At 43.2% G+C, this 22,599-nt stretch overlaps 1 protein-coding gene across 1 annotated transcript in view; it reads left to right on the forward strand.

The window, feature by feature from the left end:
• The first annotated feature begins 351 nt into the window (after positions 1 to 351).
• The window catches only part of garnl3 (GTPase activating Rap/RanGAP domain like 3), an 87,199-nt gene continuing 64,951 nt past the window's right edge, over positions 352 to 22,599 (forward strand). Inside the window, exon 1 of the mRNA XM_010784157.1 lies at positions 352 to 819. Coding sequence (XP_010782459.1) covers positions 722 to 819 — 98 coding nt within the window. The 5' untranslated portion in view covers positions 352 to 721. The remainder of the gene's footprint in view (positions 820 to 22,599) is intronic.

A 22,599-nucleotide genomic window follows, 5' to 3' on the forward strand; every position in this document is an offset into this window, starting at 1 on the left:
GACGACGACGACGACGTACGACGACGACGACGACGACGACGACGACGTACGTACGACGACGACGACGACGACGACGACGTACNAGATTTTCTTAAATTATTTAATAAGTTGTCGATGTCTATAGAGAATGTAGGAAACAAAATGTTCCAGGACAGATTTAAATTGTGGACATTGAGGAAGTGCTGCTCTCTCTCTCTCTCTCTCTCTCTCTCTCTCTCCTCTCTCTTCTCACGCATAAAGAGTTCAGGTCGTTAAATCTCTCTCTCTCTCTCTCTCTCTCTCTCTCTCTCTCTCTCTCTCTCTCCCCCTCCCTCCCTCTCTCTCTCTCCCTCTAACAGCCCTCAGTGCCGGGCAGCAGTAGAAGGAGCGCTGTGGCTCTACTCCTCAGGATCAGTGGATCAGGACTCTCGGTCTCTCAGGTTGACAGCAGCAGCATTACAGCCCGCATGGAGACATTCCCCTCCCCGGACACCATGCACCTCTAAGAGCTCCAACCACACCGTATTTTGTCTCGCCTGAGGGGGGGAAAGTCTGCAAGATCACTTTCCTCGGACCGAGCGTCAAAGGATTTTTTTCCACCTCTCTTTTTTCCCACCAGCCCGTTTCTCTCTGTTTCTCCTCCGCCTCTTTCACTCTCGCATTTTGGGACTTTTTATTTTCTTCGCCTTTGGGAAAAAAAGGCGCTGCTGTTTCCACGAGTCTACCTGCTCGCCCAGCACCCATGAATTCAGATAAAAATGTGTACCTCGGCAGAGACAAAGGCATCATGCGGAAGAGAGCCCTGCTCCTTCGGAAGGGTTGCAGCTTCGAGATTACCAGGTAGGACCTGTCTTTTTACGATGTTTTGGTCTGGGACAGGCTCGACTACCCCACAGAAACTGGCACTTTAAATGAAGCCACGCCATGAGTGTTTTAACCTTGTGGATTTGGGGATTTAGCGGTGTGTGTGCATACATTAGTAGCCCTTAAAACCTGCATTTCAAGAGATTGGAGTCAGATTTGAACATAAAAGCCTAATTTATTGTGTTAATTTAATCGTTTTTTTTGTATCCTGACACCGTGCGCTCTGATTCCCAGTGTTTGGAATCGTTACGCACGGATACATTTGTCTGCACCTGCAATGTTGACAAAGCTGCTCAGTGGCAGGAAGCCGTCAATCGTAATTTTATTGCCAAAATCAGGTTTTCATTGGGTGGACCAGCACTGTCCAATCATGCGCCATAGAGCGGCTGTGAAGGAATATGCAGTTTTTAATTCCACGTACAGGAGGTATACATTCTTGGGATCAAATCTCCTGCTGTAGTGTTTACATGCACACCTGTGAGTGCACACACACCCTGAGGCGATAAACACGTGATAACAGGGGGTCAGGGTGATAGATGGAACACAGACTGTGCAACTGATTTGACTCCTCAGCGTGGTGGGAGTGTTCTTTTGGCAAACCTCCTGAAGGTGTTTTAGATATTCTGAGCGCAGCTCCAACAGGATGACACTAGTTATCCCTAATGCACCACATTTTCTACATAGTGTCAGTTTGTGTCCTGTGGTTATAGTTAGCATTATTTAAAGGCTCTCACTTTTACTGAGTTCACACTGTTTCCTTCCTCTTTGCATAACCACTGGCTGTGCACAACACTTCCTCGCTGGCTAAGCATTGTTTGTCAAGAACTTGTGATGACATGTGTGTTTTCTTTTGGCTTGCAACACATCTTTATTCTCATTATCGGTTTACTCATTATGGTCTCTAATCTGTATCTAATCTGCATCTTGTGCAGTTTTCAATATCATATTCAGATGTTTTTGGACAAATAACCCTAGATTTGTGAAAGTTTTAAGGTTACATTTGAACTAACACTCGGTCAAAATATCAATTTGGTACTCGTAAAGGAAACGTAGTAGGCCTATATCAAAATGGGTCAATTTGAACCCAGTGACCTAAAGTGTTAGGGAGGAAAGGATGACAGGAAGGTCATCCTTTCACTCCAAAACGTATTTAGTCACCAAAATAAAAGCTTTTGGATTCATACTTTCTTGTGGTTACTTGATCTCACATTTGTGAGTGCCTCCATTCACCGTTTTCCAAGCGCACCTGCCACCTTTATCCATGTTTTAGTGAACAGTCACCAGTTATCTCCTTCTTAAATGTCTGGTTTTGTCATTATTACTTTAAGAATCTCAAAAATATTCAATTGGCTTAAGTGTAAGACTGCCTAAAGTTGATCACTTTAAAGTTTAAACCATCAGAATGTTTGGCATTTTTGTTGAGAAAATTACTTTTTTTCGAACAAGTGGCCAATACATTTTCTTTTGAATCCACTTAACATTTGGAGCTCTCGTTCTCATTATTCTGATCTGATTGTCTGTATTGTTCCGATCACATAATCTCCCTTTCTTCCACCTCCACTCTCATTTCCTGCTATTTCCGACAATCTGTGGAGGTGTACTGTACATGAAGTGCAAATGTACTCATGAATCTCGCTTCATTGCCCTTTTCACTGATGCCTTTGTCTCAGTATGTGTGTGTTTGATATAAGACTCTTTTATCGGAGATCTGTCTCCATCCAAGCTGCCAGGTCCCGGTCTCTAAATAAGGGTGTACGCGGGGGCGAGATTTGGCCAGCTTGGTGCCAAACACTTACTTTCAAATTACACATCTCTTGTAATGAGCTTGATTTATCCTGTGCGGTGAAGAGGCTCGCTTCTTGTCTGCGTGCCGGGGACCCGGAGTCATAGAGCAGAGCTTCCTGGCAGACTGTCTCTCAGACACCAGCAGTTTAACACACAATCAATCAGAGGCAAGCCTGGAGTGCTACTGCAGGGGAAATAGATTCTCCGTGATATGAAAGACACTTACGGAAAAGGGCTGGGGAGAACTCTGTGTATAATTCATTGTGCTGCAGAGGTGCATGACCAAACGGACGTAACATCTGTAGACACACAGTATGTTAGAAATGTGCTTTCTCATGCATAGTACCCTCACTCACACACACACTAACACTGGATGAAGTGTTTCCGTGTGTTTGCCTGTGGAAGTATGTCATGAGGTGGTTTTATCTGGATATCGATCTGCCCTCTTTCTCTTCCAGGCTGCAGGAGCAGTCTCAGAGACATTGAGGAAAATACTGCGTCCTTTGATTAAGCACCAAAACAACATGGGGAAATACTCTAAACACTACTAATTACAAAAGAGAGGGGTTCTCCACAAAATGCAACTAAAGTATCAAAGGTTCAAGTACTAATTTTGCAGATAAATGGCCCCTGTGACTGATATAATTGTTATGAAATTGTTTACATTGATGCATTCATTTATTAGCAGTCGGTTACGGTAGGTGGATGAGATGGAGCTAGTTTTGGCTTGTATTCACTTGGGTAGTTTGTAAAGTGGTTCCCAACCTAGGGGTCTGGACCTTCTGAAGGCTCTACTGGTACATCTGAGTGGACGTGAGATGATTAATAAGGCAGGAAATAAGGAATAAGAAAATGTAAATCACTACTAATCTCCAACTTGTCCTTGAAATATGTTATTGTAAGTGAAGTTTTAAAGGGGCCTTGTTCTGCTTTTGGGGGTTTCCTTTTCCTGTAGTGTGTTTATAGGTTTCTGTGCATGTAAATGGTCAGCAAAGGCTAAAATCCCTGTGTTCCCTCCAGAGGGAGTTTCTCTCCAACAGTTTAGATTTAGGTTTTGATTAAATGTACTTTGTTACTACTGACATTTTAGTGTGGGGATCCAAGATTATGTACAATGTTAGTTTTGAATTCTCATGATCTGGGCTCATCTCTACATGCTGATCTGCTTCAGTATAAAAACACATGCATCACATTATTATTTCTGAGTGTGTTTTGGACTCTGCTTCACAGTGACTAAGCTTTATCTAACAAAGTGAGTGGACAGCCAATTGGCAGGTGTTATCTGACAGCAGGTATCTGCAGAGCTGCAGGTGAAAGCTGCCAATCGATTGGTCATTTCCCTCCGATGTGCTGGTTTCACGTGTTTGAACTAGGTCTGAACGATTAATCGATTTTAAATCGAAATCGCTATTTTAAATGATGCGATTATCAAATCGCAAAGCCTGCGATTTAAAAAACAATTTTTGATAAAAAAAAAAAAAGCTTCTTGTGTGTCAGTCATCCACACCAATCAGAAGTGCTGTGCTCCACATGTACCAGCCATTGTTAACCAATCAGAAGTGGCCCATGATAGAAGGTGATAGACAGATTGATCCAATCACCTGCCAAGTATTTTTGAAATACTTTTCCAAATGGCTTCCAATGGAACTCTCCTGGATGGTTTGGTGAAACAAACCATCTGAGTCAGGTTAGTAATGCTCCATCACATGTTTTACACCTATTACAGGGTGAATCTTAAACTGAAGCTTGACTTTAAAGCAACCCAATGGAAGTTTTATGTAAGTTTAGTTCTTTCACTCGTGGCTCGGGCTGCGGGGGTGCTAGAGACGGGAGCACGTTGATACGACCTTCCTAGCCGGAGATATGGCCGCATTTTACAATAAACTTCCGTTGGGTCGCTTAAAAACAAATATCGCAAATCGCAATATTTGTTCGAAATCGAAATATCTGTCGGAAAAATCGCTAGATTAGGATTTTTTCCCAAAATCGTGCAGCCCTAGTTTGAAATTGATGTCTATCTGCAGTGCATGCTGGTATGTCAGGCCTATTCAACTGGCGGCCGCGCGGGCCCGAGATGGGCCCCAGAACCAACTCCCGGAGTGCCCAGACTGCCTCCGGTAGCCAAATTCCTACACTAGTACAGACATGAACGCAACACTCCCGCGTTGCATAGAAACCACCAAACCACAACGCAGGCACGTTTTTTGAAAGTGCATCTAAGTGGTGCTAGTAACGGTGGTCCTATTGATAGCAACTCTAAAACATGTCTCTCTCAACTCTGAAGCGTTAAACAGAGACCAAAACGGTAATTGATCTTGTGGAGCCGAGATCCAAGTCAAAGCTGGACCTTTTCGCGACCGACTTGAGCACGGGTCGGATGCTGCATTTTCCGACGGCTCCCCAAACACATCACATCTCCGGACAAATCACGGATGTGATGACAGATTTCATTGCGAGGTTGAAAGAGAACTTTGCCCGGTCTTATTGGATGGACTTGCTCTGCCCACCCAGACGTGATGATGGGCTTTTGCCAGAGACCCCTTCCACTGTTGCAATAGGAGGGGGGACGTATCAACCAGAGCAACGAGAAGTGGTCCCCTGCATCGACAAGGGGGAAATATTACACTGGAGACTTATTGACATGCAGCGCACTAACGGCGCCAGGCGAAGTTTTTGGCAGTGAATGTCAAAAAACAGCAGTTCCCTAACGTTCAGAAAGTAGCGATCCGCTGTGCTCAGTATGTTTTGATCGAACATACACATGTGATATCAAGCTTTTTCACGCATGAAACTCAATCAAAAGTAGCACTCGCTGCTCCCTGACTGGACCAGCACTTTTTCACCAATGTCTTGGGATTGCATTGACACTATCCTATGAGCCAAAAATCAACTGCTCTTGTTCAAAAAACAAAAAAATGTCCCTTCTGACATGGAGAAAGGTCGCGATTGACACAAATCACAAATGGAGGTGATATAAACACCTAGAGTAGTTTACTATAGTAGACGTGTAGGTGTATATTCATTTCATAATAGTTACGTGATCCCGCTTGTTATGGGTTTGGCTGCACTGATAGTGTGTTGGATAGTTCTTTCTGTATTGCGATTTAAATGACTTTGTAATGTGTCTGGCGACAAATGTGACCAAAAACGGTATGGATTTTTTTGTTATTACTTGAAAAGTGAAAAGATATTGCTAACAGTACTACCTCTTTGGTGTTGCATTGGAGCTCTTTAGGCTGTTTTTGTTTTGTCAATGTGAGCACATTTATTAAGGACTGCCTAATTATTGTATTCAGTAATGCACTATTGTGATGTGCGCTTGGTTAAAAAAAAATAACCTCGAATATTTGACTTCTAAAGCAAACCAAGATGCTAATGCTACAACTGTGTCCACTTTTTTCAGTATTCTGTTAAATTAATGCTAATTTGGTTGTTTTTTTTTTATGCACTTTTTGACCGTACCCTTTATTAGATGAACAATGAATAAAAAAATCTTGCATGTTTTTCATCGCAGTAATATGTTTTGGTTTAAAATGTGTAACTACCCGCTTTTTACAGGCCGCTGAATGTCTGGCCCCAGCTGAATTGTGTGTAGCTTATAAAATCTGCGCCCAAACTGAATGTGTAGTTGAATAGCCCCTGCTGTATGTCACAGTTTTGGTGTGAACCACATATTGGGAGAGCCATAATGTGCTGAAAACAACAACCGATGTGTACACATTCAAAGTCCGGTTTCACAGGTTCTATTGTCACGATTCTTGTGTTGTGTCGGTAGGTGGGTGTTTTTTGCTTTTCTCCTTGTCATGTTTCCTCCCTGTGTATTGTCTGGTCTTTTTTACCCTGTGTTTTTCCTGTCTGTTCGTTAGTTTCCCTGGTGTGCTCTAATTTCCTGACTTTTTTTCACCTGGTCACTCCTCTCTGTGTCTCCTGTTGCTAATCAGCGTCAGTCCCACCCCTGATTATTCCCACCTGTGTGTCTTGCTTACCCTGTGTTTAAAATTCCCCTGTCTCCCACCGCTGTTTTGAGTTCAGTCGTGATGGCTCTTGCTATGGGTCAGTTCTTATGCTGCTTGTGCTTTTGAAAGTGTTCATTCCTCACTACGTTGAGCGCTTTCATTTTTTTGTTCTCTATTTTTGTCATCTCGGCTTGAGATTTGGATAGTTACCTTTTTTGTTTTGTCAATGGCCTGTATTTCTGGGGAAAATAAAGTATCTTACAAATACTTTTACCTCTGGTCTCCCGGGTTCGCTGCAATTGGGTCCTACATCCTAAGTGTCTGAGTTCGTAACAGAAACGAACGACCATTATGGACCCAGCCGACCCAAGAACACTCACGCCACTCTGTCAGCACACGGCGGAAAGTGTTTTCACCACGGAGGAAACAGCTGGGGTATGGCCACCCAGGAATCACAAGAGCTGAGAGAACGGCTCAGGCCGAGATTCAGGAAGACATTCTCTACACAGCTGCATCAGCTGGCCGGAACAATTATGAATCGTTTGATCCCTCAAACCTGCGGACTGCTCCTAGTGCCGGCCCAGCAGCCCCATGGTTCCGGCTTTCACTACCGGGCCCCAGTAATCATGGTCCCGACTCCGTTTCCGGCTCCAGTACGGCTCTTCGGCCGATGCCATCTTCCTGTTCCCTGTCGGCTTACGAGACGTCTCAAGTCTCCCTATCGAGTCCCTGTCAAGTTCCTTTTTCAAGTTCCCCTCTCGAGTCCCCTGTCAAGCGTCCTTTTCAAAGTTCCACTCTCCAGTCCTCTCGAGTTCCCTTTCAACGTCATCTCTCGAGAGCCCCTCAAATCACCTCTCAGAGTGTCCTCCGTCCACCTCTTCAAGTTCCCTCTCGGAGCTTCCCCCTGTCAGGTTCCTTCTCAAAGTTCCCCTCTCGAGCCTCTTCTCGAGTCCCCTGTCAAACTTCCCTCTCCAAGTCCTCCTCCTTCGAGTTCCCTTTCAGGTCATCTCTCTCGAGAGAGCCCGTCTCAAGTCACCTCTCAAGTCTCCTCTCGAGTCCCCTTCTCGAGTTCCCCTGTCAGGTTCCTTTTCTCAAGTTCCCTCTCGAGTCCCCTGTCAAGGTCCTTCAAGTTCCCTCTCCAGTCCCCTCTCGGAGTTCCCTTTCCAAGTCATCTCTCGAGAGCCCCTCTCAAATCACCTCTCAAGGGTCCTCTCAAGTCACCTCTCAAGTTCATCTCAAGTTCACCTCTCAAGCTTCCTCTCTCGAGCTCCCCTGTCAGGTTCCTTCTCAGATCCCTTCTCGAGCCTCCTCTCGAGTCCCCTGTTCAAGTCCCTTTCAAGTCAACTCTCGAGAGCCCTCTCAAATCTCCTCTCACAGGTTTCACCTCTCAAGTTTCCCAGCTCTCAAGTCTCATCCTCTCAGGTCCCCCTCTCGGAGTCTCCTCTCGAGTGTCCCTCTCAAGCCCACCTCTTCAGTTGTCCCCTCGAGTCCCCGCTCAAGTTTCCCTCTCGAGTTTGCCTTCTCAAGCCACCTCTCAGTTTCCCCCTCGAGTCCCCGCACAAGTTCCCTCTAGAGTCCCCTCTCAAGTCACCTCTCGAGTCTTCCTCTCGAGTTCCCTCTCAAGGCCACCTCTCAAGTTCTCCTCTCGAGTTTCCCTCTCGAGTCTCCTCTCGGTTGCCTCTCGAGTCTCCTCTCAAGTTCCCTCTCAAGTCCCTACCCAATGTCCTTTGGAAGTTCCGCTGGGGGGTCCTGCCGGGCTCCATGTCCTGGTGCCGTTGGGGCCCCGTCGACCGCTCTTCTGCCGGGGGTCCTGCCAGTCCCTAGTGTTTCTGTGCCGTTGGGGACCCCCGCCAAACCGCCTCTTCTGTTCTGGGATCCTGCCGGGCCCCTGTGCCCTGTGCCGTTTGGGGCACCCACCGACTGCTTTTTCTGCTGCCGGGGGGTCCTGCCGGTCCTATGTTTTCTGTGCCGGTTGGGGACCCGCCGGCTTGCTCTCTTCTGCCGTGGGGTCCTGCCGGCCTGCCCTGTGTCCTGGTGCCCATTTGGAGGCCCCGGACGACTGCTCTTCTGCCGGGGGATCCTGCCGTTCCTATGTTCTGTGCCGTTGGAGGTCCAGCCCGACACCTGTTTCATCGGGGGTCGTTGCCAGCTCCATGGTCCCTGTTCCGTGGGCGGTCCCGCCTGAGACTTGCTCCGCCGAGTTTCCCTGCCAACACCCGTGTCCTGTCCTGTTTCGGGTCCCATCGACACCAGCCCTTGCTCCGTCGTGGGTCCCACTGACCACCAGCCCAGGTTCTCGTCCAGGAGGTCTCGTCTGCGCCTGATCCGCCGGAGATTCCGCCCCTGGGTCGTCCGCCCGAGACCAACACCATCATGGACTCTGACTTGCCCCTGGGTCGTCCGCCCGAGACACCCATCAATGGACTCTGCCTTGCCCCTGGTCGTCTCCCGCCCGGAGACACCCATCATGGACTGTGCTTTGCCTCTGGGTTGTCGTCCGGACCCCCTCCACCCACCCTTTTTTGATTTTTTTGTACGTCTGGAATCCGTCCCTTGAGGGTGGGTGTTCTGTCATGGTATTTGTGTGTGTGTCACGTTTTTTTGTTTTGTTGTCTGGTAGTGGGTGTTTTGCTTTCCTCCTTGTCAAGTTTGTCATGTTTTTTCTCTTGTCTGTGTATTTGTCTGGTCTTTTTCCCCTGTTTTCCGCCTGTCTGTCGTTAGTTCGCTGGTGTGTACTAATTTCCTGGTTGTTTTCAACCTGTCACCTTTCTGTGTTCCTTGTGCTAATCAGCGCCAGTCCCGCCCCTGATTATTCCCACCTGTGTCTTGTTACCCTGTGTAATATCCCTGTCTCCCAGTGGTTCAAGGTGTCAGTTCGTATGTGCCTTGCTATGGTCAGGTCTATGCTCCTTGTACTTTTGAAAAGTTGATTCCTTCACTTACGTGAACGCTTTCATTTTGTTCTCTATTTTTTTCATCTCAAACTTGAGATTTGATAGGGACCTTTTTTTGTTGTTCAATGCTGTATTTGGAAAATAAAGTATCTTACAAATACTTTACCTCTGTCTCCCGGGTCGTGCAATTGGGTCCTACATCCTAAGTGTCTGAGTTCGTAACATCTATTTGATTATGTTTTTGTGTGATGGCAGTGTAATGCTTTCCTGCATTAAGAGTGTTGGTTTTGCATGTCTTCAGAATCTAACGTTACATGTTGCAAAAGTAAATCATACCACAGGCAATAAGGCTGCTAAACAACTGAACTGCTGAAACAACATCCATAATATTCATCTACTTAGTAATTATTTATCTAATATATCATTCCAATAACTGGCATATAGACTCTTATTTCACTTTTTTAAACAATTTTTCTTTTTGTATTTACTATTTACAATTACTTGCACTATATGTTTCTGTCTGGTTTATTGTGTTGCACTGTTGGAGAAGCCTGTGACCTAAGAATTTAATCGGCATAACTACACTGTAGATATGTTCGTATGACAAAATAAATAACCTTGAACCTTGATGTTGTTGAAAAGCATAAATATCTCCAGCCGAAGGGAATTCTGCTGCTTACGTATTGTGTGGTCCCAGTGGGAGTCAACAAAATATAATAGATCGCCTCAGGTGATGTCACATGATGAGTCAGCGTTGGTTATTAAAAGTTTTGAAATGAAGTGAGTTTTCTATACCCTGCTGTTAATCTCTGCTCAGAGCTAACAGTTTATGGCTACATTACCCAGTACTTGCATAATACAACCAAATGGTAATCTGAATTTTCGGTGGTCAAGTAGCATTGTGGGTGATGTAGGCGCCAGGTTATGACATGATGAAGAATGCATTGAGTAAAAAGGAATGACTGTTTGGAATCTAGAAAGTGTTTATTCCATGCGTACAAATTATGATGTAAAGTACTTTCCAACTGTATACATTTGTGGATTTTGTCTATGTGAAAAATACCTGGATGTATAGCAAGTGAGCCTAATGGACATGCATGCATGCTGTGTGTATTTTTTGTATGCTAAAAATGACTGGCTGTACTAGATCAGCCCATATTTCTGATTATTTGGCATGAGCTTACGGGATATAATGACATTTCCCTAGATGCATTGCGTCACTACAGGCTGGGCAATGGCAGAGATTTTGAGCCAGGCTATAAACTGTCATATGTCACCTAATTAAGTTTGTATTGGTCTACAGACTTGAAAGTGACCAATAGATTCAATGTATGATGTCAGTGTAATAATGTTTGTTTGGAAGTTGTGAGAGACATGAGAGCTGCAGGCCGGGTCAGACTGTTAGTCATGTGTCCAGTCACATGAAGTAAAAGGCTGATGGCATACTGAACCTTTTGTTTAGTAGGCAGTATGCAGTGCGTACTGATGGAACATATAATATGCAGAATGTTGGCATCGGCAAACGGTAGAGATCTCTGCATCTGTTGCAAATTTCTAGGGCTGTCAGTCGATTAAAATATTTAATCGCATGATGTCCATAGTTAATCGCACATTTTGTATCTGTTCTAAATGTACCTTAGAGGAATATTTTTCAAGTTTTTAATACTCTTATCAACATATGAGTGGACAAATATGCTTTATGCAAATATTTGTTTATTATCATTGGAACAATGACAAATATTCTCCTGAATATTCTCAACACAACAACCTCTGAACAATGACAAATATTCTCCTGAATATTTTCAATACAGCAACCTGGAACCTCTCTCTCTCTCTTACACTCTCTCCCAACCCTGTCTACTTCTCTGCACTGAGCCAGTTTCTCAAACAGACAAGCCTGTTTACAGTTGTTGGCGAAATGGCGCTCCTCTGTCTTCATAACAGTCAAAGCATGAGACTGAAGTTCCCACCTTGGGTCAAAAATAATGCGCTGTGATGTGCAGTCGACACGTCGGATGCGATCCGAATTATCTCATAGTCCCTCGTCCTCCACAATGTTAATTGTCCTGCAAGCTGTAGCCACCGCCACCCATTTAGCTATCGCTGTTGAAAGCTTGCTGCTCGTAGACACCGTGTCCAGGCGTCTCCCCGGCAAACCTTCACGCGTGGTCTGCCGCAAGCGAGCGGCAGGAGCGGGGCTGTCAGCATCAGCTGTGTGCTTGGCTTGCTGTTTAAAACACCTTTTTTTGTATCCATATTTCTCGCTAGAATCTCCCACCATCCAACTAACAACAACAATAACAACGTCAAGCCTTTGGGCTCGGAAACTACGGGGTGGGCCGAGGACAAATACACATGCGTTACTTGCACGTTAAAATAATTAGTGGCGTTATTAACGCATTAACTTGACAGCCCTAGAAATTTCACATTTGGAAAACAGCTAAGATTTCTGCTTCTGATGTCAAAGGATTGCTGTATCATAGGAGTACTCTTAAAAAGCATGCTGGTGCGTAAAACAAGCACACACAACTTTGGGCAAGTTCTTTCTCCTTCAGTCATGAAGCATCTGGATATACTCCAGGGATAACAAATCCAGATATTGAATGTCTTTTCCTATTAATTTTCATAACAATTTTAGCATATCGACTCCGCCTGTCACTGAACTCTCGGTTCTGGTCCGTCTCAGACTTCACAGAGTGAGGCCAAACTAATTGTGAGTGAATGAGATTGGGCTACACAGTGACACTTGAAGAGTCAAATAAATCTCTGGCAGAACAAACATAACTCTGAGAGACAGAACCAGAGAGACAAAGGAACATCTGAAAGAAAGTAGAACATATTAAGAAGCAACAAACATACAAACACTGACCAACAGAGGAAAATTAAGCCAGTGCTAAACATCAGAAAATGGCAACATCAGGACATTCTGATGTGGTGGAAACTAACCTCAGCATGTTGTCTCGGGGCTCTCTTGTCAATCCATAACAGAACATTTGTAGTTAATTTAAGGAAAGGCATGCGGAGAGCAGAACCACCCATTTATCACCAGGCAAACACAGGCCAATGTGTGAATAAAACATGTTACTATGGTTTAATTTGGTAACGCACTAAACGCAGACCTATCAAACACTTTGAGATAAGGCGCTTGTTCTGATGTAGAGAGGGAGATTAGATTTGACGGCCCTGGATTAGTTTGCTTTGTGTGTCGTTCATTAATCAATACAGAACCCTCCTTGCTTTCTTTTCCATCAATGCGAGCCTGAATGAACAAATAGCTTCTCATAAAGCAACTATAACTTCACCTTGCAACATTAACGGAGCAAAAATACATCCTGCTGCCGCCAAAACTCTGACTCTCACTCCTTCTGCCTGAACTGCTCATTTCAGAGGTCATTTGAGTGCGTGCGCTCTGAAATGCTATCGGTGCCTTCATTAACCTCTCCTGCTGCCAAACCCATGATGTTCTGTGACTGCAGTTGCCAGGGGTTGCCTGCTTGTCAGATTTGCACAAGACTAGAGCCAGATGTAGCTCAAGTGCTGCATTAAGGTGCTTTAAGAAAGGGTTGGGCGAGGCAGTTTTGAACAAAAATGCATTTTTTAAGAGGGGAAAAATGTGTTGGGACCCTCTTGTGGTTTTTACAGAAGGCTTCAAGGCAGCACGTGAATGACGAACATATGCTCTGAATGTCAGACATGTTTTCTATGTTTTTAGTATTAAAAATGCACTAGCAAAGATGGAGCATTTGCTTGCAGACAGAAGGAAAGAGGAAGGCTTTCTGCTGCAGGGTCTCCCCCTGCGTTACAGTCTGTCATAAAGCCCCCAGCGGGAGGGGGATTGATGGACTTACTGATATTTTCGCTGACTTAAGGCACTCCTGTGCTTCGCATACTGCGAACTAATTTAGCACACACACACACACACACACACACACGATAAAGCTGTATTAGGTTGGCGTTTTGCCTCAATATATTGGCAATGTTTCAAAGCTGTGAACAACATTTCATACATGATTTGTGAAACATTGTTGGTTATTTTGAAATGAATCCTTTATTATCATTAGCCACGTTCACACCGCAGTACTTTTCCCACTTTAGTTCCGATATAGTTCCGAAATGTCGCAATCACGCCAAAAAGAGCCGGAACAAAAATTAGTTAATCAGAACCTTTTTACCCCCTTTTCCGTCCCTGCTAGAGAGCAGGTACTTTCGTGGGAGAAAAAGGTTCCTATGTCTGATTGGCTGGGCTGATTGCAAACCACGCCCCGTAAAAGTCCCAAAAAGTCATATGAAGCCGCCATTTTATTATCCTCACATTAGCATTATTAGCATTAGCCCAGCGCACAAACGCAGAGAGACTAACTTATGGCAACACAAAAGAAAACATGGGAGCGGTGGAGATGAGGAGGTGTCGACGTTCTGGCGATTTACTCGGAAGGCTGGAGATGAGGAGGTGTCGACGTTCTCGGCGATTTACTCGGAAGGCTTCAGTAGTAGCCAGTCCCCAACTCCGGAGACTTCCGGCCGGTGACTTTGGGTGGCAGTATACACCGTGAAGTTGTTTGCGGCCTGCCAGTAAACCCAAAGCAGAAGAAGACGAAGTGACGTCAGTGGCTTCATTTGCCTAATCCTGCGATCTGTGTTGAGTTCATGAGAACTAAAGAGTCCTCATGAACCTTTGTGGGAAAAGTACTGCGGTGTGAAAGCGCCTATTGGAAAATAGAAACTCCCCCTGCAGGGAACTTTAGGATTTTAGCCTCTGCAGACCATTTACATGCACAAAAACCTATATAACGCATTACAGGAAAGTAAAAACCCCAAAAAGCAGAATAGGGCCTCTTTAAGGAAAGTGAAACATCATTTGAGTATCCGCCTTGTGATTGGATCCAAACCAAAATAATTATAGTTTTTTCCTTGGCACATGATGCACCTTTCCGACAAGTTCCCTGAAAATCAGGCCAGCATTTTTTCCGTAATCCTGCTGACAAACAGTCAAACAAACCGAACAAAGAACAAATCCTTCTTGATGAATATAACAACATAAAAAATACCAATCATGTGTTCATTTAAGCATGTTCCTGATTCAGAGAGCCATTTCTTCCTAGCACGCCTAACATTTCTCCTTGCTTCAAATGGGTTTCATCGATATTAGAGGTTTGTTCCATTCAATTGCAGTCATTACAGCTTTGATAAGTAATCATTCCAGCTGAGGTATTATGATTGTATGTCCAGCATTGGTGCAAAACTGTAACACTTGTCTGATCTCCATAGAAGGTTGCAGCGGGGACATGTGAATGGTGTGTGAGGCTGGTTGTGCTCCGCTCAGCCGTACAGTGGTCCCTCAGTGAGGTCTGATAAACACATGGACTGTAATCACTCCCATATGTGGCTGCATAGCTCAGCTCAACCCGGCACGGTTCAGCCGTGCGCACAATGCAGCGCACCGGCCTCATTTAGACAGAAAAATAGATTCAAATTACTGGAAGAAAAAAAAAAAGAAAGGAGAAAAAATCACTCGCTTGATTACAGCCCTATGTAAACTTCTTCTTCTCTCAAACTGAAACATCTGCTTCCATTTAGGGCTTCATCATACCTACACATTTAAAATACACTGCTCCGGGAAATCTTGGAAACTGGAAAAATATTTCCCATTACAGCTGGCTGCAGCGTAGAGAGAGCTGTGCTTAAAGAAAAGGTATCGGTTGAGATGCCACAAGCCACTTTTATTCCAGAACTCGTATAAACTTGCTCTTTTAACCACGGTTAAGAGATGACGCAAAGTGAAAAGTGAGTGTGTGTTGAAGTACGAGGGATCAAAGGAAGTGTGCACAGTGTGAGTGCGTCTGTGTGTATTCTGCCCACTGCCCCCGTCATAACCCTGAAAAAGCCATCCAGGAAATGGAGCCTGTGAAGGGTTACTGTTGTACATTTTTACCCTGCGGTTTCTAAGGGAGGCCCGCCAAGAAAACCCTCCTCTTGGTTAGAGAGTGAGCAACAGAACGAAATGGTGGAGATATGTGTGGAAACTATCTAGGAAGGGTCTATTTTCAGTAGAGGCTGGAAAGATGTGGCTCTAGTTAAGTTGTTTAAATTAAATCTCTCAGGGACTTTCCAAGACTGTAGTGTATGGATTACATTGCATGTTTCCATTTCCTTTTGCGCCATCTTGAAATTAGAACATCTGTATGTAATTTCCTTTTTTCTGTATTGGCTTTTAGGTATTTTTGGTGAAAAAGCTATGCGAAGATACAGGTGCATATTTGCATGAAATGTGTACCAACAAATGCATCTTCAGTAGGGACATTAAACTCTCCACAGCACGACTTTTGGACCCCTAGACGCTCCCATTCAAAGAAATTGAAATCTTTATATATTAAAATATCTCATGACATGTTTTTCTAATCAATAAAATAAGGAACTGAGGTGGACATAATGTAGTCTTTTAGGCTTGTAACACCCATATTGAGCAGAGCCACAAAGTAAAGTGCCAGAAAAATACATTTGACTATTTTACACCTGTTCAATCAAGGTAACTTATTGAGAAATAAGCATAAATAATACTGTAACATGTTGGCGTTTAGCATGTATAGTATTTAACATGATCACAACCACATATCTCAGCATGCTAAAATGTTCTAACTAGTGCTTAACATAAAGTGAAACTGAGGTCAAATAAGCATAATTGATGGCAAATGGACAGGGCTGCACCTAACTGGTGTGCAGGTGCGCATGCGCACCTCCGCCAAAAAAAGAGCAACGGGTCATTTGAAAAAACGCGCATTTGCGTACCAATATTGAGAGAGAGAGAGAGAAAAGAGAGGAGAGAGAGAGAGAGAGAAAAGAGAGGAGAGAGAACAGAGAGAAGAGAGAGAAAGATATATGCGAGTTGCATATGAACTCAGGGCCGGCCCGTAGCACTGACGTTGATGGTCGCCTAGGGCGCCAGATCTGGGGGGGCGCTGCGCTGGTAATTCTGGGAGGGAAAAAAACATTTTTGACCGTTGGGGCTCATCCTAATTTTCGGCCTTGATGTAACAACATTCATAATTAAGTAAATGTAACACCCTTTTCACCCCGGTTACACGTTTCGTTTGCCCTGTACGATGGGCGCTGGAAGTAATGAAAATGGGGGATTTTGGCTTATCTGGTGCCCGGAGCTCACAGCCAAAGTGCGACTGAGCGTGGGAGAGAGGGAGGGTGCACCGGTACCGGTGTCGGTACCAGATGTGTTCGGGGTACCATATGTGTTCGGGGGCCGTCTCTTACCAATGACTTCACGCATTGTACGCACTTGTGATTGGCTGTACGGTATTTACCCAGGGGGTGCTCGGGGGCAATCACATCTACACGATCATGACGACAAATGAATTATTACTATGCTCCCTAGCCGTGGTGAAAATGTTTTTGTGAACAAACCTGTTAAAAAACATGAAAACGGAGCAATGGCTGTTACGCCATTCGCGGCTGTANCTTGATGTAACAACATTCATAATTAAGTAAATGTAACACCCTTTTCACCCCGGTTACACGTTTCGTTTGCCCTGTACGATGGGTGCTGTAAGTGATGAAAATGGGGGATTTTGGCTTATCTGGCGTCCGCAGCTCACAGCCAAAGTGCGAGTGAGCGTGGGAGAGAGGGAGGGTGCACCGGTACCGGCGCTGTTGTTATTAGAACCTGGTGATAGCTGCGCTAACGGATATAAGAAGAAGATGTTTCTACAATAATGTGGAGGGAGAGTCCTCTCCAGTCAGACCGAGAGGCTGATAACTACAGCTCAGTGAGGTAAAGGACTCTGAGTGTTTACATAGTTAACTTTAAGTTCAAACGGTTTGGTCACAATTTATGTAAACGCATATTTCCAAGGCACTCCTTTATAATTATTGGGATAAATATGAAGGTAGATATGGTGCAAAATGCGAGAGCGTGTAAAACCTGATGTGAGCACTTGCCAACACAAATAAAATAAGTTACATTAATTTGTTATTGGCTATGGTAGGTTATTGGTTATGTTCACATACTTATTTGATTACATCCACTTGTCTAAGATGACAACAGAGACTTTCGACCCAAAACCAGCTGTTGACTTGTGGATGCAAGCAGCTAATCGCAGACTCAACCAGAGAGAAGGTAGTATTTATGTAAATTCTCTGTCAAAGCGTCTTTGAGTGTCATGAAAAGCGCTATAAAAGTCCCATGTATTATTATTATTATTATTATTATAGTAGGCCTACATCATCAGCTACCATGTCTGACAGAGAGGAAGACAGTGAGGAGAACAGTCGGGTGGAGGGTAGTGATGACAGCTTGTAGGATTACTGGTCGTGCTAATGTTGTCTTGTGTTCACCTCTGCATGTGTGTTCAGTGCCGTGTGTCAAATAAAGTCAAGACCCCCTCAAAAGTTACGGTTTATTTCATTTTAAGGATGAGCACCAAACAACATCTCCAGGTGCTTCTTTGAGAACCAGGGCAAAAAAGTTATGTGCACCCCTGCAAATGGACATAGGCTACTTTCTTTTTTTACATATATAACTAAATTGTGATTTTCCATTTGTTTCTTCATGGGGACACAGGCAGTGACTGTTTGTAGGTTTAATCAACCTGTAGCCAGCTCACAGAAACCACACCTGGTCCTCTAAGAATTACATAAATCTAAAGCCAATAATGATTCATATTTGACATTTATGATTATATGAACAGGTTTTTGTGATATGTAGGATGGATGTAACAAACAGGAGATAATAACATAGATACTGTTTCATGAACAAAAGTCTAAAAAAAATGAAAACACAGACTGAAAAAAAGATGTCAGGATTCATTACATTACATTAAATTGATTCACAAATGACTTCATACAAAACTAATTTTAATGTGTTCCCAAAATATGACTTTAAATGCATATTTCACTATTTTCTTTTTACATCAATTATGATCACAAATAGGTTTCTGTTGTTTTTTTTCTCCTGTATTTATGAAAATGTTTGCCCTGAAGCAACAAAACATATTCTAGATGGATTAAAGGTGGGGTAGGTACATTTGAGAAACCGGCTCGAGATACACTTTGTTATATTCCATGGAATGCTCTTATCCCGATAGCAATGAATATCTTAATTGCTTTGACAAAAAAATCCATAAAAAAACGTCATCTGTGGAAGCCGTAGTACTGTAATCAATCATTTTAGCCGGCCCGACTAAAATAACTGGATGGCCTACCTGCCTGTCAGCCTTCCATCTGTGCACAAACTTATCTCGTGCCCTCATTGGTCGAGTGCGCGTATGGCAGATTTTTTCCGGCTGTGTATTTTCAAATTCCAGCGCACTCTAGCTGGTTTCTCCAAAATTACCTACCCCACCTTTAATAGTTGTTTTTTATTGGATTGATAATCAAAAGACCCCAATCTTCAAGAAAATAGGATACAAATTTTAGTATTTCATAAAAAAACTAAAAAGAGGAAGGTGGATATTACTGTACTAATACATCATATAAATAATATATCTTGTTTGAATAAACTCACAAGTCAAATGTATGCATGTTTCTTGTTGAATTGTGCTACAAGTTATGACCACAAGAGGGCAGACTCTCCCTGTCAAAGCACTGATGTCACCCTAAAGTGGAGGACCACTTAAAAGGTGATTTAAAAGAAACTTCAGGTCTTTATGCATGGAGTTTAAGCTTTTTTATTCTGCACAACTCTGAGAAAATTAAGCTGAAGAGCTGCAGAAACATTTAAAAGTGTAAGCTATTTAAAAATAGGTGAAACATTATATGAATGACATGCTCTTCCACAAGGAGGAGAACGTGCATCAAGACCAAGACGTAGTGACATTTATGGAGAGCAGCTGGACTTGAGTAGCTTCAGAAAAAACCCAGTGAATTTCTTTGTGTTCTCTAAAATGGAAATGGCAATTTTTGACCTTAAGTACTAATGCCTCCCTTATGTTTATTCAGGACTAAAGTGCATTGTCAGTGTCCCAAAAAAGTATACAAATGGAAACATGTGTGTATATTTGCAGCATGTAGCCACAGGGCGAAGGGCAGAGTGTGTACAGAGCCGTCCTGATGGCTACAGGCGGAGGTTAATTCTCCTGATCACATTTAATGAGAGACTCATCATCAATCGCTGCGGCTCGACACAGTGCCATTTCACAGAGGCCACACGGTGACCTGCTGGCATTTGGGATGCACGAGAAACAAAGAGGCTGAGCACTGAATCCAAATTGTGTGTGTGTATTGGTTTTTGTGTGCAAATGACCGCCGTTAGAGAATATGGGAAACCATCAAAGCAGCATTATACTGATAGACTGAAAATACATCCAGAGGTTTAAAGTTATAACAATCTAAAATCAAATATAAACAGAGATGCAAGAAGAACCAAGGTCTTGTACTTAACTGAAACACAGATCTGAAAAAATATTCCAATATCAACAAAGCATACACTTTGTAATATCTGCAGATAACTTAGTTGATCATTGATTAGCCATTTTTGTAAAAGAAATGACAAATTGTGAAGTATTCAAGAAAAAAGAAAAAAAAACCTTGTTCCATCTATGACAACAAATAATCCAATCTCATATTTGAGTATCTGAAAGATATTGCGCTTTTTAAAGAAACTGTTTAAAGAATGACCAATAGTTGCTGAATTATTCTTTGTCGCTGGATTATTCAATAAATCGTTGTTACGGTACTGCAATTAAAAGTATGCATTCAGACGAAGTACAGAGTTATTAACATAAATATGTATTTAAAGTGAGTAAACATAGTTATTTTTTAAACTTGCATGCTTGTTGTATCTACATTTAGATACAGTGAAGTAGTTAAATCCAGCGTCTACCTATCTAGGGGTCAGGCTGTGATATGTTGTTTCCACTTATGTATTTTGGTGAAGAGATGGATGTGTCTTGAATGTTTCCAAACAGCAGATCAGAGACAATAGATACTTGTCGCTCAACAAACTTGACAATATCTCTGAAACATGCTTGACGATGTTGCCTCTCCTGTAGCTCGTAAGCAAGGTTTCTCCATCTTTCCCTCGGATTTTATAGGGCAACTTTAAGATCATAGCCCGCATGTTAGTTGGCATATTCATCTCTGACATGTAGCTTATGTCCTCCATGGCATTGCAGCAAACACGGAGAAACAAAGAAAAAGCTTGCAAAGCCTTAACATCCTCTGCTTTCACTGGTGTCCATCCAAGCGCTTGCTCCATGTATGCAGTGGCTATTATTTGTTGATTTCCAAAGCGTTCTCTCAAAAGTGTCTTTGCTCTTTGGTATCCCCTGTCGGGTGGCATGTGTTGACAGCTTTTAACCAGTTCCTTGGGTTGGCCCTTGGTGTATTGTTCCAAAAAGTAAAGGCAATCAACATTGTTAGCAGTCTTTCCTTTCACTCCATGTTCAAATGCTCGTATGAATGCACTATACTCCAAAGGGTCTCCATCAAAGGTTGGTATTTCTCTTAGTGGCAGTGACAATGTTGACTGTTGCTGCACCAACAGAGCTGTGATATCATTTTGCCTTTGCATGATGTTGATAATGTTGCCTTGATTCACGTTACTTTGCACTGAACCTGTATGTTGGTTGGTTTCCTGCACCAAATGTGTCTCAAGATCATGAGTGACTTGTGTGGCAGAGAATGTCTACTGACATATCTGAGATGAGGTAGGATTGAGTTCATAGGCTTTGGATCATTCTCTGCCACACAAGTCACTCATGATCTTGAGACACATTTGGTGCAGNGAGCCAAAAGGAACATCTCTCTTAGACCCTCTGAGGGAAATAATTTAAACCTCACGCGTGGCGTTTCACTGTCAAGGGGAGCGTGTATGTAATTACATTACTGACTTGAGCTCCACCATTGTATGGGTTAGCCCTACCATAGATTACCCAACACAAATACTCTGGCGCCGCCACTGTTTGCGGTCTACAATGACAGAGAAGAGCCTGTCAAGTTTGGCTGTACTCAGCATTGAATCAAAACGCACCATAGCTTTAAATCGTTTGTGAGGTGTTTTGCTGATCAAGATTGTAATCGCCACATTCAGCTGTTATAGGCATGCCAACTTGATGCTCTGCTCACGGATGAGTCGATGAGAATAATAAACTGTTAAGATGATGACCTTACGTGTGTATAATATTCTTCTTCTTTGTGGGGTTCTACCCCCAAAAAACTGTTTCACGTCCTGAGAAAGTCAAATAAGACGGTGTGTAAAACTTCACTGCCCAGCCAAAAAAAAGTAACCACTTTGATTTAACTAGGCCAGTAGGTAACGACTTTCCACTGGATGATAACTGCAGCGATGTATATGTTTTAGCTGAATGCACGTGTGTTAACCCTAACTGATGCAGTTAGTCACTTCTTTAATGTTTGTTCTTTCTGATTGTGGTTGTAACTGTTTGCAATGAAGTTGTGGGGCGCTGAACTGTTCTTTTGATTATTTTGATGATAGTAATTACTTGTCTTTCAAATTTGAAGGAGGGTGAGCAAGCATATTGAGGAACATTGATCATTAACTCCTCCAAAAAATATAGTTTATTTAATAATAACACTGAATATGTGAATCCATAAAAGGGATTGACAGCTGATAGGAATAATATGATTGTTATATTATCATATTCATACAGACACACATCGATGAGACAGTTAATTAATTTACTTATTGCAGCAGTCTGCATAGATTTGGTACCCCTGCTGGTCTAAGAGTGAAACCAACTCATTCAGTTAAAATTAATTAAATGATGTCTGCCACCTTATATATTTATATTTAAGGCTTTACTGATGTGCCACAATAATGTCACCTAATGTTATTGAGTTAAAATATCAATATTGTGGCTTTCCAAGTTAACATTGATTGATATGACTGCGATTAAATCAGCATACTTCTGCCAGGGGATGCCACCCCTCAAATTCTCCTGCCACCCTCTTGCCACCCCATGAATATTTTTCTAGATCCGCCCCTGCCTCTGCAACAGAATTCATCCAACAAGGTTCAGAAGGTCAGTTCAACCCCTCACCAAAAGGGGGCAGCAGAGCTGTAGTGTCAGTGGAGACTCTGCACAAGGATGAAAACTTGCAGTACCATAGTCCTACAGAACAGGATAAGAACTTTGCTCTGTCAATGGGTGCGC

Source organism: Notothenia coriiceps, unplaced genomic scaffold (genome assembly GCF_000735185.1).
Source record: "Notothenia coriiceps isolate Sejong01 unplaced genomic scaffold, NC01 NC01_scaffold00000667, whole genome shotgun sequence".
Classification (NCBI taxonomy): Eukaryota; Metazoa; Chordata; class Actinopteri; order Perciformes; family Nototheniidae; genus Notothenia; species Notothenia coriiceps.